Raw genomic sequence first — 16640 nt, 5'->3', positions numbered from 1 at the left:
TCTTATGTTTTTAGATGTTCCTTATGTGTTTTGATGTTTTTAATTGTTTCTATTTTTAATTCTACTGTCTTACTACTTTTGTGTTTGCTGCTATTGTTTAAGCTATTGTTAGTATGACAATGTAGAATTTGCCACACCACCATCTTCTACACACTATTTTGGAGTACAGGTGGCGAGTACCCAGGCATTTTTCATTTTAATGGCCAAGAAAACTACATTTCCACTGGAAGGTGGAAGCCTCCCTCTTTGCAAAATAAGATTTGGATGTCACCTTAAAAGACAGCAGTTGTCTTTTTAGCGCTGGCGTGGCCAACGTGGCGCCCTTCAGATGCTGTTGCCCTTCATCACTGGCCATGCTGGCTGGGACAGATGGGAGCTGGAATCTCACAACATCTAGAGGGCACTGTGTTGTCTATTCCTGTTCTAGTGCCTGTGAAATTGCATGCTATGGCACAGCCATAGTCTAGAAACACTTTCCACATCACCTGCAAATAGGAATGTCAAATGTAAATAACTGAGCATTATTTATTATTCCAGTGTTGGCTTCATTAGGAGGCAATGAAAGTGATACAAAGAGATGGCAAAAGCAACTTCCATTTAGGCTTAACCTCTTGATACACAAAGGGGAACTGCAATATTTCTGTAGAAGGAAATGTTCCAGAATATTTCCCATTCAGAACCTCACATCCCTCCTAGGAAAGCATTTGCCTGGAACAATGCTCAACGTTGTGGTCATTATTTTTGCTCACAACTAATTCAATGTCTGCAGCCGACACGTTGCCTAAACTCTTCTGACAATTGCAAGCAGTACCATTCTGGCCCTGATTTACTTCAACTGTATGCCCAACTGTTTTTATTGTGAGAAGGGTAGAACAGTTTTTCCTGGCTGACTGGCTGGGATAATCTTACTAACTTGTTGTCCAAGCTGATATTGGATGCCGCTGCCCTTTCCACAAGAGAACTCTAGCTCTGAGGGCTTTATAAGCCTTGCAAGATCCTTAGAGGAGCAAGGCAATCCCAATCCCTCAGTGATGCATCAAAGTCCCCATAAAAGTAAATCACATACAAGCAGCCAACAAGAGTAGAGGTCCCTGCTCTCTGAGGACAAAGGGCAGCAGAGAGGGAGGGAGACAAGGAGTCAACTCACTGCTCCATTAGAGGGGAGGGCATTCAATACCAATTGCTCTCTCAGCATGCAAAAATACTTCATCGTGGCCATCTCCACCAACGAAGGAGCCTTTCTGCCACGTTTGCCCCAGTGTAGCTCAGGTTTTTCACCACTTGTGCTCTAGCCATTTTCTCTCCTGTCCCAAGGCAGGTGTAAACCAGAAGATCAGTGACAAGGAGGGGGAGAGTGTTAGGGCCATGAGAGCATGGATTTTGATAGCCTGTTGTCAGGGAACTGCCATTGGAGCCAGAGGGAGAGGGAGGGCTCCAGAGGGATTCCGGAGAGCGTCCCGGGAGGGAGAGAAGCAGCACATCTTCTGGGGGAAGGAAATCAACGTAGCACCAGTGGAGAAGGGGGGCAGATGGGGGAATTGGCGAGGTGGCTCCAAGACTCCTCGCCGGGGACCAGCGGGGAGAGCACAAGTCCTCTGATGCCCACTCCCTCCCTGCGCAGAAGGCTTCCGCGCAGGGAGAGTAGGCGGCAACTAGGCGTCAAAGAACTTCTTTGCTGGAAGAAGTTCAAGAAACGCCCACTGACGGATTCTGCCAGCGATTGAGACAGCCACGGGCGAGTGGCTGTCCAGACAGAAAGGGTTCACTCAGGCAACCCACCCAGGTGTGGCGCCGATTTACGCACGAGCAACCCCTAGAACCATTACACCTGTGTTGGGGATCTAGCCTAGCGAACTATACAGTGCTGTGTGTGCTCAGGCCTTAGTCTGCATTTATGCTGGAATTGTTTTTAGATGTTTTAATTATTTTGGGATTTGTGCGTTTGCCACCCTGGGCTCATTAGAGAGGAAGTGTGAGATGTAAATTTAAATAATAATAATTTTACCTCACACCAGAATCGCAAGTTAGTAAGAATATAAATGGTGTCTCATATTCTTAGTGCATGCAGGTACCAATTGGTACCTGTAGTGATTTTGATATATAATGGCTTTAGAAATACCGTGCTTTTCTGTGTATAAGATGAGTGTCTTTTACTATAAAATAATGTAAAGGGGGGGCACATCTTATACACGGATAGTGCGTTGGGGGGGGGGAGACGTGTGATTGGTTGCACCAATCGACATGTGATTTGGGTTAGTGATTTTCTGATTTCCCCCCGAAAAAAGCTCAACCAGCCTGGGCAATGCCCCCCCCCCCACAAAAGCTCAACAACTCTGGGTCATCTCTCCCCCCCCCCCCCATTTTCTTAAATTTGAGTCCCCAAAAACTCAAGTCTTATACATGGGGGCATGTTATACTTGGAAAAGTATGGTAGTTTTTAAATATATGCAACAGTTTTAACAGTTTTTATATGTGTGTTTTACATATTTTTTAAATATGCATCAGGATGCCTTGTGGGAATTGATTCTTGTATAAATAAATACAGTCATAAGCAAGATAGCAGTGGGATGACTTCACTAGCAACATTGGGAATGGTGGTGTGAATTTGAATTGATGGGGAGGGAGGGAGTGAAGATGTGAGTGAGGAACTGACGCAGAACACACACAAGCTACACATTTTTGCAGGTCTACATTTTTGCCTTTGAAAAAGTAAATTAGATTTATAGGCCAGTTATAAAGACGTTTTGTCCATTGGTTCCCCTTCCCTCCCCCCAAAACCCCCTCTTCATTTTCCTTGTCCAATGGTTCTAGTGCATATCCAGGGGCGCTGATGTTATACACATGGAACATTCTCTGACATGAACATGATTTATTTATTTTAAAAGTGTATACCCCATCATTCATTGCAGGACCTAGACCAGGTTACAGCAAGCATATACATAAGAAAACCATGAAAATATCACATCACATCGGTAGTTGGTAGGTATGGCACTATAAAGGCCAATAGGTAATCAACCCTGAAGTTTTGCTCAAAACTGGAACTACCAGCAGGGCCTCTGCAGCAGATCTCAAGCAGAATGTTGTCTGCCCATTGGAAACACACAGCACTTTCAGCCACAGCTTAGATATATACATGAGAGTTTGCTTTCATGTTTTGTTTTAATCTGCATATATAGGACCTTGTTTACGCCTTACTAGGTATGACCCCCAGCCTCACTCACCCAAGGAATGTTAGTATTATCAGTGCTAGTCCTATGGCAGGGCTGGGAAGCCTGTGGACATCTGGTCATTGCTGGATGACCCCTCCCATCCTTCGACACTTACTGTTGGCAATGCTTGATGGGTTTGTTGGTTGTTGGAGTCCAAGACCATTGGAGGGCTACAGCTTAGCCACCTCTGGTCTATGGGATCATGTTCTATGAGGCTAAAGCCTGCTAGTGTCATATTGGGTGGGCAGAAAATCACTTCAACAGGAGGGCAGTGGAGGTACATCTGAATGGACCAACAATGATGTTTCTGGTTCATCCACATGTCATCACCACCATTGCTGCCTTATCCATGAATATGTCTAATTGCATTAAAATTGGTGCTCATATCACATCTTGTGTAGGGAAAATTGTGTGCAGTGTGAAGTATTCTGTGTCTCTGCTGAAAGTGCACCCTACTTTCGCCCAAAATAGTAGGGAATTTTGTGTTACTATAACCTTGTGTATTGTATACTAGAACAGCAATCAATAATTTTTGTGGTCTTCTTATTTTTATAATCTGGAATGTCACACAGGAAGTGTCATTCCTTGTCCCATTCTGCTCAGAGGTTAAAACAACAACAACATCATAGACTCTCTTTGGGTGCATGCCTGTTTGTGCATTTATTAACAAAAAACAGAATCATCAGTGGAAGTAGTCTCCCAATGAATACGAGGTCCAAAATCCCCATGCCAGTCCCATCAGGCATTTCTGGCTAGTCTGGTTTGAGGTTAATGTCTGCCTCATTTGCTACCCTCCTTTGATGACATCATTCCAGCCTCTTCTTGGGGTATTTTTTCTTCTGTTACCTCACAATATCTTCAGGCTCCTGAATGAAGTGTATTAGTTCTCTCTGTGGCTGGAAATTTGTCCAGGTTCTCCTTCCCATCAAAACAGAACTCAGTGTCACTAGTGTAGCTGTTGTTCTGCTTGCTTTCAATCGGGCATTTGATTCGTTTCCTTCAAGAATACCTATACCGATTTCAGGTCAATTGGCCACACAATGCAACTTCTGCTATAGGCAAAGAACATTCCTTTTGAGGCACAGTTGAGGCACAGAGCCTACCTATGCTTCCTTCCATCACTGACCTGTGGTTTCAGTTCCACCATACCATTGCAGCAGACGGTGTACCATTCCCTGGCTGCGATTCAATGCTGTCATTTCTTCTGGGGCAGCACAGCTCTTTTTAAGGCTCTGATAAGGGCATCCTTTAACTCTTTGTTCCTCATGCTATAGATCAAGGGGTTCAGCACAGGAGTGACAAAGGTGTAGACCACAGACACCGCCCGGCCTTCTTCTGGTGAGTAGCTGGAGCTTGGGCGAAGCTATATCAAACTGCCACAGCCATACTGCAGAAGGACGACCATTAAGTGGGAGGAACATGTGGAGAAAGCCCTTTGCCTGCCTGCGGCAGAGCTGATCCGCAAGACGGCAGCCACAATGAAGGCATAGGAGATACAGATTAGGAGGAAAGGGATGGTGATGACAGTAATGCTGACAATGAAAAAGGCAGTTTGATGGAAATGGGTATCGCCACATGCCAGTTTCATGACAACAGGGAAATCACAGAAAAAATTGTTGATTTCCTTATTGGCACAGAAAGGCAAAGTCAATATCAGGATAGAAAGCTGAATGCCAAAGAAGCAACTCATGACCAAGGTCCCAACAACAATTTTCACACACACACTCCAGTTCATGATGACTGTAGCTGAGCGGGTGACAGATTGCCACATAGCGGTCATAAGCCATGATGGCTATCAGTACACAGTCAGAGCTGCCCAGGAAGGTAAAGAAGAACATTTGGGTCCCACAGCCAGCCAAGGTGATGGAGACCTTTCTTGCAGAAGCTACGTGGGCCAGAGTGAGGGGTGCAATGGTACAAGAATAAGCAATTTCCAGACATGCCAGGTTAGCCAAGAAATAATACATTGGGGTGTGAAGAGAATGTATGGTGTAGATGATGAGAACAATGGTAGCATTCCCAAACAGACTGAGCACGTAGAGAATCAGAAAAGTCCAGAAAATCAGCTGCCTCATGCCTGGGTGTGTTGTGAATGGCTGGAAGTGGAACTGTATAATTCCAGTTTGGTTTTCAGTCCCCATATAAACCTGCACATCAGCTTGCTATGGGTTAAGAGGAGAGAGGACAACATTACTGAGAAGCCAGCATTGGGCAACCAGGAAATTAGGTAACACAAATAAATTGAATTGCAACAAACAGGGAAGATGTTGCAAACTTGGCTGATAGTGAATGTGCAATTGATCAACATATCCTTTAAAAGTGAAGTTCAGACTTCTGTAGGCAGCTATTAACAAGAATGAGATCAGATTCTTAGAGTAGGTTGTTCACTGAGGTGTCTACATCCATTAAAACTGAGCAACTATTACACTGCCTCTAAATGGCTAGGTTGATACTGAAATGTTTTACAATTTTTTATGTGCTGTAAACCGCCTAGAGTGATTGGGGATACCCAGACAGATGGGCGGGGTATAAATAATGAAATAATAAAGCTCAGCAAAAGAAAAAAGCTCAACAACCTTGGGCAATCTCCCCCCATTTTCCTAATTTGGAGTCCCCCAAAATAGGGGGCGTCTTATACACCGGGACGTGTTATACATGGAAAAGTACAGCATATCATAGTTTATCTCAGCGGTTAGGGTGTTCTTTATGCAATTCCTGCATTCTGGATATAGGGTGAGGTTTTGGTTTTAGATTTCTGGCACGTGATAATCTGTCTCCATCTCCCCCCCCCCCAAAAAAAGCCTGAAGCTTATTTTTTTACCCTCTCTCCCTAACTCTCACTGTATGGTGTTTGTGTGCATTTGACATATCAGTACATATTTTATTTGTTTTGTTTGTACTTTCTTAGAGGGATAGTCATTTATTAGTACATTAAAAAAAATATCTACCTACTTTCCTACCCTGGTACAGTCAAGAAAACTTGCTAAATGAAGTATCTTTTTCTCTTTTCTTCTTCAGTTGGCTTAACATACGAGCAGCAACCTGGATATGAATATTTCTTTCCTATTGTTGCTGTTAAATTCAAAATTATTCCTTCCTTCCCTTATTTCCTTTGTAAAACACTCTCATTTGGGTCAACACATGCAGCCGTTTTAGAAGATCTGTGCTTCCATGTGTGTGTCTTTCTTACCTGTATTGACATCAGCAGCTGCTATCTGTTCTTCACATCTCCCGGCATTTGAGACTTTTTAACCTATCTTCTACAGCCCCCTGGGAGTGAACTGCTGATGCAGCCTCTCACCACAGCTCCTATCAGCAAGGGGTTTAGTGAACATTCAGCCTGATTTACTTGCCCCAAAATTGGGAGGGTAGACATTATTGACTGTTTATTGAGAATTCATTCTGATTAGTTTGCAGAGAGGTTATATGACCTTGCATCAGGTGTCATCCCATACTTTCCTTTGCATTGTCCTGACACTTTCCCTATTGCCACAAAAAGGGGGGTTGGGGAGGGGGAGGTGAACCAGCTTTATTGCACAGACTTTGGCTGAGCTGCCTAAATTTTCCAATATATGACTGAATCCCACTGAAAATAGCAACAGTCTGAAAGCACTGTGGATGATGCAGAATATTTTTCTAAGCTCATGGTTGCATTGAGAGCAGTGCTTGGAATGAACTAGTTGAGCTCTATGAAGTTTCCTGAACTAGTTCAAAAATCTCTGAACTACAGCTGAAAGTATATCCCATAATTGGCAGGTGAACTAAAGTGCATTAAGTTCATTTGGGGGTTCAACTCCAAATGATTTCTAGTTCATCTTCTTGTCTATTCCCTCCTCTTCTCCAGGAATAGGCCCAGACTCCTAGCTTTCATTAAAAAAGTCCATCAGACATCTACAAAGAAAGCAAACTGTGGAAGCAATGTCCAAAGTCTTATTAGGTGGATATAGAGGTGCTGCTGTTGCTAAGGATGCTTGGTCACTTAACCACGTTTGCTAAGTAACCATAATAAAGGATTGCATGGCATTTCCTCTATCTTCTCTGCTGAAGAGAGTCACTCTCTTCCAACAGGAGCAGCTTGCAGCAGAAAGCACAAATAAAGAAAGGAACAAAGCAAATGATGTTTTGTTGGCACAAAGCAGAGTAAGCCATTTCTAGTATGGAAATACAATTATGTGGAAAGGTTCATCTTTTAACATTCTCTCTATTAGGCGTCTTGTGTGTGGTCCCTGATTACCCTGTAGTTCAGCTCAGGAGCTTCTAACATTCTGAATGCTGAAGGTTTTTGTTCTTTTGCAGAAGATGAACACTTTATGAACTAAAAAGTTTGTTTGAATGAATGTGGGCAGAACTAGTTTGTCTTATGAAAGGACGAACTTGAACTGAAATGAACTTTCTAAGCACTGGTTGAAAGTTTACTGAGGGTTTGGATTTGCTGCACATATAGGCCACCTGTGAATCCAGCAGTTGTATTTGTTGTATTTTTTCATAGTTTAGTTATTGGTTGCTGTTGGGGCTCTTTCCTGAAGATGAAACAGCTCTTAATTATCCAGTAATAACTTCTACATCTCCTCTTCCCGTGTATCACCTTCATTCTGGATTGGCCAAGAGGAATCCATCCTTTTAAATCAATTTTTGCCCGCTTTGTCACCATCTTTGAAGAAGTTTCCAGATTTTAATACAGTTAAAATATGGAAAAAGGAAAGGTATTGTTCCATGTTAATGAATGAAAAGTATCTTTTTATAAGATGTATGACACTGCAAAGTGGTCTTCAAATAGTATTAGGGATCCATAGAGGCTGAGAGAAATAAATAAGAAGAAAGGGGCAGGATATGTGTTGAGAAACTTTGGAGCACTAGGTTCATATGTAGGCCAGAAATAAGAACCTTTATGAGAAAAATCTTGTTATTCTCAATTCAGTGCAGATCAGTACTGAGAGCAGTAGTGGCAAGAGGTGACCTTGGAGTGTGCAAGGTAGAGTTTCGCTGATGAGTAGATTGTCCACCTGGCGTGTCTATAGGTGGAAAAAGAAAAGCAGCAGCAAGAGCCAGCAAGGGAAAGCAATCATTGATGAGTTCAGTGCTGCAATGGAGAAAGATAAAACCAATTGAAAATTAAGATTTTGGGTGGTGGAATTTTTGCATAGCCTGAGCAAATTTGGTGGCAGTTTTGGAAGTGGAGTTAAGTTCAAGGACAATAGCAGCAGTGGGGGAGCAATCAGCTAGCCGTAAGGGCAAGAGTTACATGTCCCACAGGCTCCAAGTTGGTCACTTATGAGCTAGATGGACTAACGGCATGACTTGATATGTGCTATATATGTATTTATATGTATTTTCCTTATGAGGAATTGAAGTTAACAATTACTTTCCAATACTACTCAATCTGAGCTTTCAACCTAGGTGTTCCATATGCAAGCCAACCATTTTCTCCACTGAACTACACTTAGATATGGAGTTGAGTCTGAAAGTGGCAGTGTAAATATTTACTTACACCAGAATTGTCCTTGGAGAATTGAAACTTTATAAACTTACAGCCAGTTCTCTGAGGGTGAACACGCCTTGAGAATTGAAGCATATATGTGCAAGACTCTTAGCCCAGATCAACAATTGCCTCCTCTTAAGGGACAACTTTATCTTTGGGGGACCAAGTATCTTTCTCTGATGCATGAACTTGTAATGTCCTAAAGCATCTTTCATGGCCGTCAGAGAATTATGTTAATTTGTGCATGTCTCATAAGAGATCTCTTTGTTTTAACAAGCCTCTAAGGCATTCTGTCTTGAAATTATTTGTCTGAACAGAGGGCGGGGGGTGCGGAGAGAGAACGTTTGCCTCCTTAACAACTTTTCTCACCATTTTATCCATAAATCCCAATAGGATGTTACTTATTTATATTTAAGAAAGTTCTACAGAACTTCCCAAAATAAGAGAAAGAATCTCAAGGTCCGAAGAGAGGGACAATTTAATTTCAAGGTTATTTCTCATCCTTAAAGAAAACAGTAGCTGTTGCAGCGTTTGTTAGCATCACTTTCCCTAGAGATGTAATATATTAGAATTTGAAAGAACTATACTAAAGAGTCTATACTAAACATTCTGATGGATAAATAGCAGTCACGCCCCTCAAAAAGCACTCCCCCAAACAAAGGTTGGTGTCCAATGCACAGGGCCAGCAACCCATTTTCCAATAATAATCCAGCAGAAACCTGGTCTTTTGTGAAGATTGGCAATTACTATTATTGCATAGAAGAATATTTTATAACACCTTAAAAGTAAATGCTTTTACTTGCACCTTTTCTCCTTCCAGTGTTTCAACCACCATCTGAAGCACATGCACTGCAGTATGAAAGCAGCTTGAGACTTGCTGCTCTCTGATCCTCTTTATAATGATCACTATATATGCGATTCAGGTAGGCCATAGCTTAGGGGCAGAGGCAGAGCACATACTGAGCATGCAGACAGGTTTGGTCCCTCTCTGGCTTCTGCAGCTGGGAAGGATCCCTGTTTCAAATGCTGGAGAGCCATTGCCAGTCCTATTCAGGCTGTGGACAGCATTTGGTGCTGGGGAAACTGCTGCAGGTGCGGTCAGAAGCACAAAAAGTGGTCAGCTTCAGATAAAAGCAGGTCAAGAAGTGAAGCAGCTTTCAAAATTACCGTACCTCCCAACCTACTTCAAACTTCCCCTTTGATATACACAGTAGTATTAGAGGCAGCATTAAGGTCAGCATTAAGCCCCAGGCTCCCAAATAGTATGGAGATGATACAGAAGGAGATGCTCCCCAAAAACCCTTGCATTTATTTTAAATTTTATTCCTTTCATTTGCACTCACCTCCCATCCTCAACCCTGCTTTCATTTGATTTGCTTCTTTTCTGATGCTCCTCCTCCTTACATTTATTATTTTCCTTTGCATTTGTCATCTTCTCTCATCTTCTTACATTTTTTCTTCTTTGCAACACAGAGCTGTCACTGCATGGTGCGACAGGGTATTACCATGTTCAGGTATTCTCCCTCCGAGCCCCCAACCCAACACCTGGCCCATCACAAAATATTGGTAGCCACTGAAGAGGAGCTGCCACTTTGAGGAGTTGGGAAAATTCATTTCAAGTTCATCCTTTCATAAGACAAACTAGTTCTGCCCACATTGATTCAAACAAACTTTTTAGTCCATAAAGTGTTCATCTTCTGCAAAAGAACAAAAACCTTCAGCATTCAGAAAGTTAGACACTCCTGGGCTGACCTACAGGGTAATCAGGGACCACACACAAGACGCCTAATAGAGAGAATGTCAACAGATGAACCTTGCCACATAATTGTATTTCCATACTAGAAATGACTTACTCTGCTTAAATTGCTATCCCTCCAAGAAAGTGCAAACAAAACAAATAAAATATGTACTGCTATGCCAAATGCACACAAACACCATACAGTGAGAGTTAGGGAGAGAGGGTAAAAAATAAGCTTCAGGGTTCTTTAGGAAACATTTCTGTGTGTCATTTCCACGAATATAAGCAATTTTGTGTATGTTTCTACAAATGTACACATTATTGTACACTTTTTTGGGTTGGAGAACTGCATCACAAAATTAGGAGAAATGCAAATTTCAAATGATAGATATGTTTCAGTTTGTGTATCATTTTGGGAAGGGTGGATTAAGTAGGTTTGTGTTAAATTGTGAACTAAACCAATTGTTGTTGTTGTTATTTATTGAATGCATATACTGCCCTATACCCAGGGGTCTCACAGAAAACATTACAACATATATAATCAGAATAACCTAGATTGTTTCCCTCCCAGATTGACTTCCATGCCCTTCTAGATACAAAACACATCTCTTTTCAGCCCCCAAACCAGTCCCAAATTTTGGAACACTTTTAAAATGTCACCACATAATAGAATAATATATTGTTTGTTGTCTCTCTTTCCTATGTAATTCATTAGAAAGAAATCTCCTTTTGAGTCTATTAAGAGCTGCTGCACGAATTGCAAACTGCAGCATTGGATTGCTGCCAATGGCTTCCCTAAAGCTACTTCATTGGTTATTCCTTGGCAAATGTGTGCTATGCATACTTCCTACTACTTTCTTGTCAATCCCTTATCACAAAAGGTTCAGCAGGGGAGGGAGGATTTGTTGAGTAAGAGCTCCAAACCGACTTTTATTGCACAACCTGAATTTGTTGATACATGGCTGAAACCTACTTGCAAAAAAGTGATAGGGCCCATAGTGTAGGACTACAGCTCCAGTGCATTAACGCTGTAGAAGATGGAGCCAGCGATGGAAAATAGTATAGAAAAGTAATGTTAATAATAATAATAATTTTATTATTTATATCCTGCCCATCTGGCTGGGTTTCCCCAGCCACTCTGGGCGGCTTACAGCACATAAAAATGGTAAAACATTTCAATATCAACCTAGCCATTTAGAGGCAGTGTAATAGTCGCTCAGTTTTAATGGATGTAGACACCTCAGTGAACAACCTACTCTAAGAATCTGATCTCATTCTTGTTAATAGCTGCCTACAGAAGTCTGAACTTCTGTTTTAAAGGATATGTTGATCAATTGCACATTCACTATCAGCCAAGTTTGCAACATCTTCCCTGTTTGTTGCAATTCAATTTATTTGTGTTACCTAATTTCCTGGTTGCCCAATGCTGGCTTCTCAGTAATGTTGTCCTCTCTCCTCTTAACCCATAGCAAGCTGATGTGCAGGTTTATATGGAGACTGAAAACCAAACTGGAATTATACAGTTCCACTTCCAGCCATTCACAACACACCCAGGCATGAGGCAGCTGATTTTCTGGACTTTTCTGATTCTCTACTTGCTCAGCCTGTTTGGGAATGCTACCATTGTTCTCATCATCTACACCACACATTCTCTTCACACCCCAATGTATTATTTCTTGGCTAACCTGGCATGTCTGGAAATTGCTTATTCTTGTACCATTGCACCCCTCACTCTGGCCCACGTAGCTTCTGCAAGAAAGGTCTCCATCACCTTGGCTGGCTGTGGGACCCAAATGTTCTTCTTTACCTTCCTGGGCAGCTCTGACTGTGTACTGATAGCAATCATGGCTTATGACCGCTATGTGGCAATCTGTCACCCGCTCAGCTACACTGTCATCATGAACTGGAGTGTGTGTGTGAAAATTGTTGTTGGGACCTTGGTCATGAGTTGCTTCTTTGGCATTCAGCTTTCTATCCTGATATTGACTTTGCCTTTCTGTGCCAATAAGGAAATCAACAATTTTTTCTGTGATTTCCCTGTTGTCATGAAACTGGCATGTGGCGATACCCATTTCCACCAAACTGCCCTTTTTATTACCAGTGTTATCATCATCACCATCCCTTCCCTCCTAATCTGTATCTCCTATGCCTTCATTGTGGCTGCCGTCTTGAGGATCAGCTCGGCCGCAGGCAGGCAAAGGGCTTTCTCCACCTGTTCCTCCCACTTAATGGTTGTCCTTCTGCAGTTTGGCTGTGGCAGTTTGATATACCTGCGTCCCAGCTCCAGCTACTCACCAGAGGAAGGTCGAGTGGTGTCTGTGGTCTACACCTTTGTCACTCCTGTGCTGAACCCCTTGATCTATAGCATGAGGAACAAAGAGTTAAAGGATGCCCTTATCAGAGCCTTAAAAAGAGCTGTGCTGCCCCAGAAGAAATGACTGTGTTGAATCGCAGCCAGGGAATGGTACACCGTCTGCTGCCATCTGTTGTAATGGTATGGTGGAACTGAAACCACAAGTCAGTGATGGAAGGATGCATAGGTAGGCTCTATGTCTAAGCTGCAACTGTGCCTCAAAAGGAATGTTCTTTGCCTGTAGCAGAAGTTGCATTGTGGGCCAATTGACCTGAATTCGGTATAGATATGCTTAAAGGAAATGAATCAAATGCCTGATTGAAAGCAAGCAGAACAACAGCTACACTAGTGACACTGAGTTCTGTTTGATGGGCAGGAGAACCTGGACAAGTTTCCAGCCACAGAGAGAACGAATATGTTTCATTCAGGGGCCTGATGATATTGTGAGGTAACAGAAGGAAAATACCTCAAGAAGAGGCTGGAATGATGTCATCAAAGGAGGGTAGCAAATGAGGCAGACATTAACCTCAAACCAGACTAGCCAGAAATGCCTGGTGGGACTGGCATGGGGATTTTGGACCTCGTATTCATCGGGAGACAACTTCCACTGATGAATTGGACTGATGATTATGATTATGGAGGACTGCCTGCTGGAAGCCTGAGGGCCCTGCTCTGCCTCTCTCCACCTGGCTTGGGGCAGGGCCTGACAGGCTTCGCAAGGATTCTGGCTGCTGCTCGCCAGAGAGGGCTCCTCTTTTAAATGTTTTTTATTTTTTATCTGTGGCATTTTAAATGGTTGGTTTTTGTTTTTATTGCAACACCATCAAGGCAGCCAGACTGAATAGTTGCTGGGGGAAAGTGGAGGCAGCCCGGAAGCTGCATCTGAGAGCCCCTGCATCACCTAAAGGCAGCCAGGCACTCCTCAGCTGAGCTGCCCGATCTACTCCTACTTGTGTGCAAGCAGGAGCGGAAACGGGGATCTCTCATCATGAAGCCTCTACTCCACTTCTGAGAGATCCCCGCAAGCCCTCCTCTCCTCCTCCACCCCCACCCCCACCACTGAAGCCACGGCCCTGCTGGGGCGATGGCTTCACCACCGCTGCTCTAGACTAAGATTTTGTATGTATGTATATATTAAATAAATAAACTGAAATATTGGGAAGCAACATAATTCTGTGAGAGGGTCAGCAACACATTAGGGATCTAGTCATCCACACACTTGGTCTGCTGTGTGGTTTTACTGTGGTGTTTTAATTATTTGATTTGTTTATTGAGGAGTTTTCATTCTTTTCCACAAGTCAGAAGTACATTAGCACAAATGAGCAAAATTCAGCAGGCATGATTCTAAACCTACATTATAACCAAGCCTCTCCCAAAAGCACTATCACTCTCTAAACCTTTGTTTCCATAGCCATATTCACAACAATGCTCTCTCTAGAAAAGTAATTTATTAAAATTATTCAAATCATTCGGTTGTAAAATAATCTCTTTATATTGTTCCACCTGCGAATTTTATTAAACTTATTTTTGCTGTGACTGAGGACTCCTCCTAATATCCTCATGATATAAAGCTCTTTTTCAACCAATGACTGTCTATTCCCTAATAAGAGGGGCTGCTAAAGACTCTCAGCTTGTAGTGCATCATTGTTTTAGTAACAATTACAGTTCTTATTTCTGGACTATTTTGCCACATATTTACCTAGTGCTGCAAAGTTTCTCAACACATACCCTGCCCCTTTCCGATTATTTATTTCACTTGGCCTCTATAGATCCTTAATGCTATATAAAGACCATGTATCATATAATATACAGGGGAAGTTAAACATGATACTGTCTTCTCTTTTTCCCCCCCTGGATCCTCTGATGGCACTTTTATGTAGGGCACCTGGTTTTCTGCTTCCTGACCTTCTTGTTTGGATTGTCCTGCCTGAGATGTATGAGTTCTATATGTGATGTGGTCTCTTTCATGCAAAATTTTATGACTCCTGAAAATGCACAGAAAATATGGGAACTATCAGGTTCCGAATACACAACAAAACCAGGGAAGGGTTATTGCTATGGTTTCATTATTCTTAAAATTTTCCAATAATAATCCAGCAGAAACTTGGTCTTTTGTGAAGGTTGGCATTTAATATTATTGCATAGAAGTATATTTTATAAAACCTTAAAATTAAGTGCTTTTCCTTGCAACATTTCTCCTTCCAGTGTTTCAACCACCATCTGAAGCACATGCATCACAGTATGAAAGCAGCTTGAGACTTGCTGCTCTCTGATCTTTAAAGTTTTGGCCCTCTTAATGATTGCTATGAGGAATGAGAGACAGGAGCACAAATTTCTTCTTTCCTAAAGTGTAGGAGCCTGGCTTTTGTATGTGTTATGCACTGAAGTTCTCACCCTGGGCCAGCAGGGGGATACTATAGATAGTTATGCAAATAAGGGATCGAAAGTGACTTTCAGTGATTGGATAGTTTTAGAATTTTTTTACAGTTACGTTGTACTGGAGCTCTATATAAGCAGGCTGACTGAACCCTTCTGTTCTGTTCTGGCCTGTGAATAAACAAGAGCTGTTTGAAGAATCGCTGTGTCGTCTGATATGTTCACCCACAACTTAACAGTATGAGAATGCGAGTGGTGGTGATGGACCACAAATAGTGGCAAAGTTCACAACCAGGGAATGAAGGGCTAAGAGAGCAGCTCTTTGGCACATCCATCTTGTTTCCTGGTTCTGAAGCTCTTCCTTCAGAAAGCATGCCAAGACTCTTAAGGGAGCGAGAGTGAGGAAAGAAATTTTCTTTCCTGAAGTGCAGGCATTAGGATTTATGTGAGAGTGTGAACTCTCTTGTGGCTGTTCTTACACAGGAATGGAAGTGTGAAGTATTTGGAGATAAAAATGTAAGACTCTAACTATTGGTATAATCACATGACTTCTCTGAGTGGTGATAAGTTCTGGGAGGTGCTGTGTTCACCTGGGTTTAGATGCCTTTGGTAATAATTCACAGGAGAATTATGGCGCTTCATGACATTTCAGTTTATTTATTTAATATATGCATATACAGAATATTAGACTAGAGGCAGATTATTGTTTATTCACACACACACAAATACAGAAATAAGTAAATACAGAATAAGTAAATAAAATAAAATAAGTAAATACCAACAATAATTACATATATGATACATTTTACAATAAAACAAAAGGATTCATATTATGCTGGAATTTATTGTTCCAGAATGAAAAAGAGACTACCCTTCTACAAATCTATGTGATAGTTTGTTATTTGTTACTCTGAAACATATCAATTTAATCATTGTTTACATCCCAGATTTTCTCAAACCAGTGAGAGACTAAATGAGCTGTGGTCCGCCCCCCCGCCCCCCGCCCAGCAATACATATTTTTGCTGCCGAAAAGTTTGGTGCCACTTCTAAATCTTCCTCCAGAGCTATGTTTTTTTCAAATATCCTAGTAAGAGGCATTTGAGATCATGTGATATTGAATTTCCAATCAAATATTAAATTCCATACTTGCCTGCCCCCTTACACTGAATTATTGGACAGTCTGCTTGGAGGCAGTTACATCTCTAGATTTTTTTGGTGCTTTGGAATAAATCTGATTCAATGTGTGTGGATCTCCACAGAGACAGTATTAGTATAGTTAAGTAAGAAAATGTATAAACACCTCTCTCACCATTTTGCATAAGGTGTGGGGTTCATTAAATGATATGGGCATCTTGGCAGACACAGCCTCAGCTTCCACAGCCGCCACAGACATTCTATGCTTAAGATAATAATATATTCTCTTGTTAATTGTACTGGTTTAAGCGGTTTATATTTGACTTCATTTAGTAACATTTTATTTTGAA

At 41.9% G+C, this 16640-nt stretch overlaps 1 protein-coding gene and 1 pseudogene across 2 annotated transcripts; one reads left to right on the top strand and one right to left on the bottom strand.

Moving 5' to 3' along the window:
* Positions 1-4404: 4404 nt before the first annotated feature.
* LOC310670992 (olfactory receptor 10V1-like) lies at positions 4405-5350 on the bottom strand (annotated as a pseudogene). Its single transcript has one exon. The product of its transcript is annotated as an olfactory receptor 10V1-like (transcript).
* A 6566-nt stretch (positions 5351-11916) lies between these two features.
* On the top strand, positions 11917-12864 carry LOC310670759 (olfactory receptor 10V1-like; the record flags this gene model as incomplete). The annotated part of the gene is made up of 1 exon (XM_083426490.1): positions 11917-12864. One exon carries the CDS (start codon positions 11917-11919, stop codon positions 12862-12864), a length of 948 nt encoding a protein of 315 aa, XP_083282616.1.
* Between the last annotated feature and the right edge of the window lie 3776 nt (positions 12865-16640).

This window comes from Podarcis tiliguerta, assembly GCF_965153285.1.
Source record: "Podarcis tiliguerta genome assembly, chromosome: 1".
Lineage (NCBI taxonomy): Eukaryota > Metazoa > Chordata > Lepidosauria > Squamata > Lacertidae > Podarcis > Podarcis tiliguerta.
The sequence above is the reverse complement of the archived record's forward strand: the minus strand, read 5'-3'. Positions and strand labels throughout refer to the sequence as shown.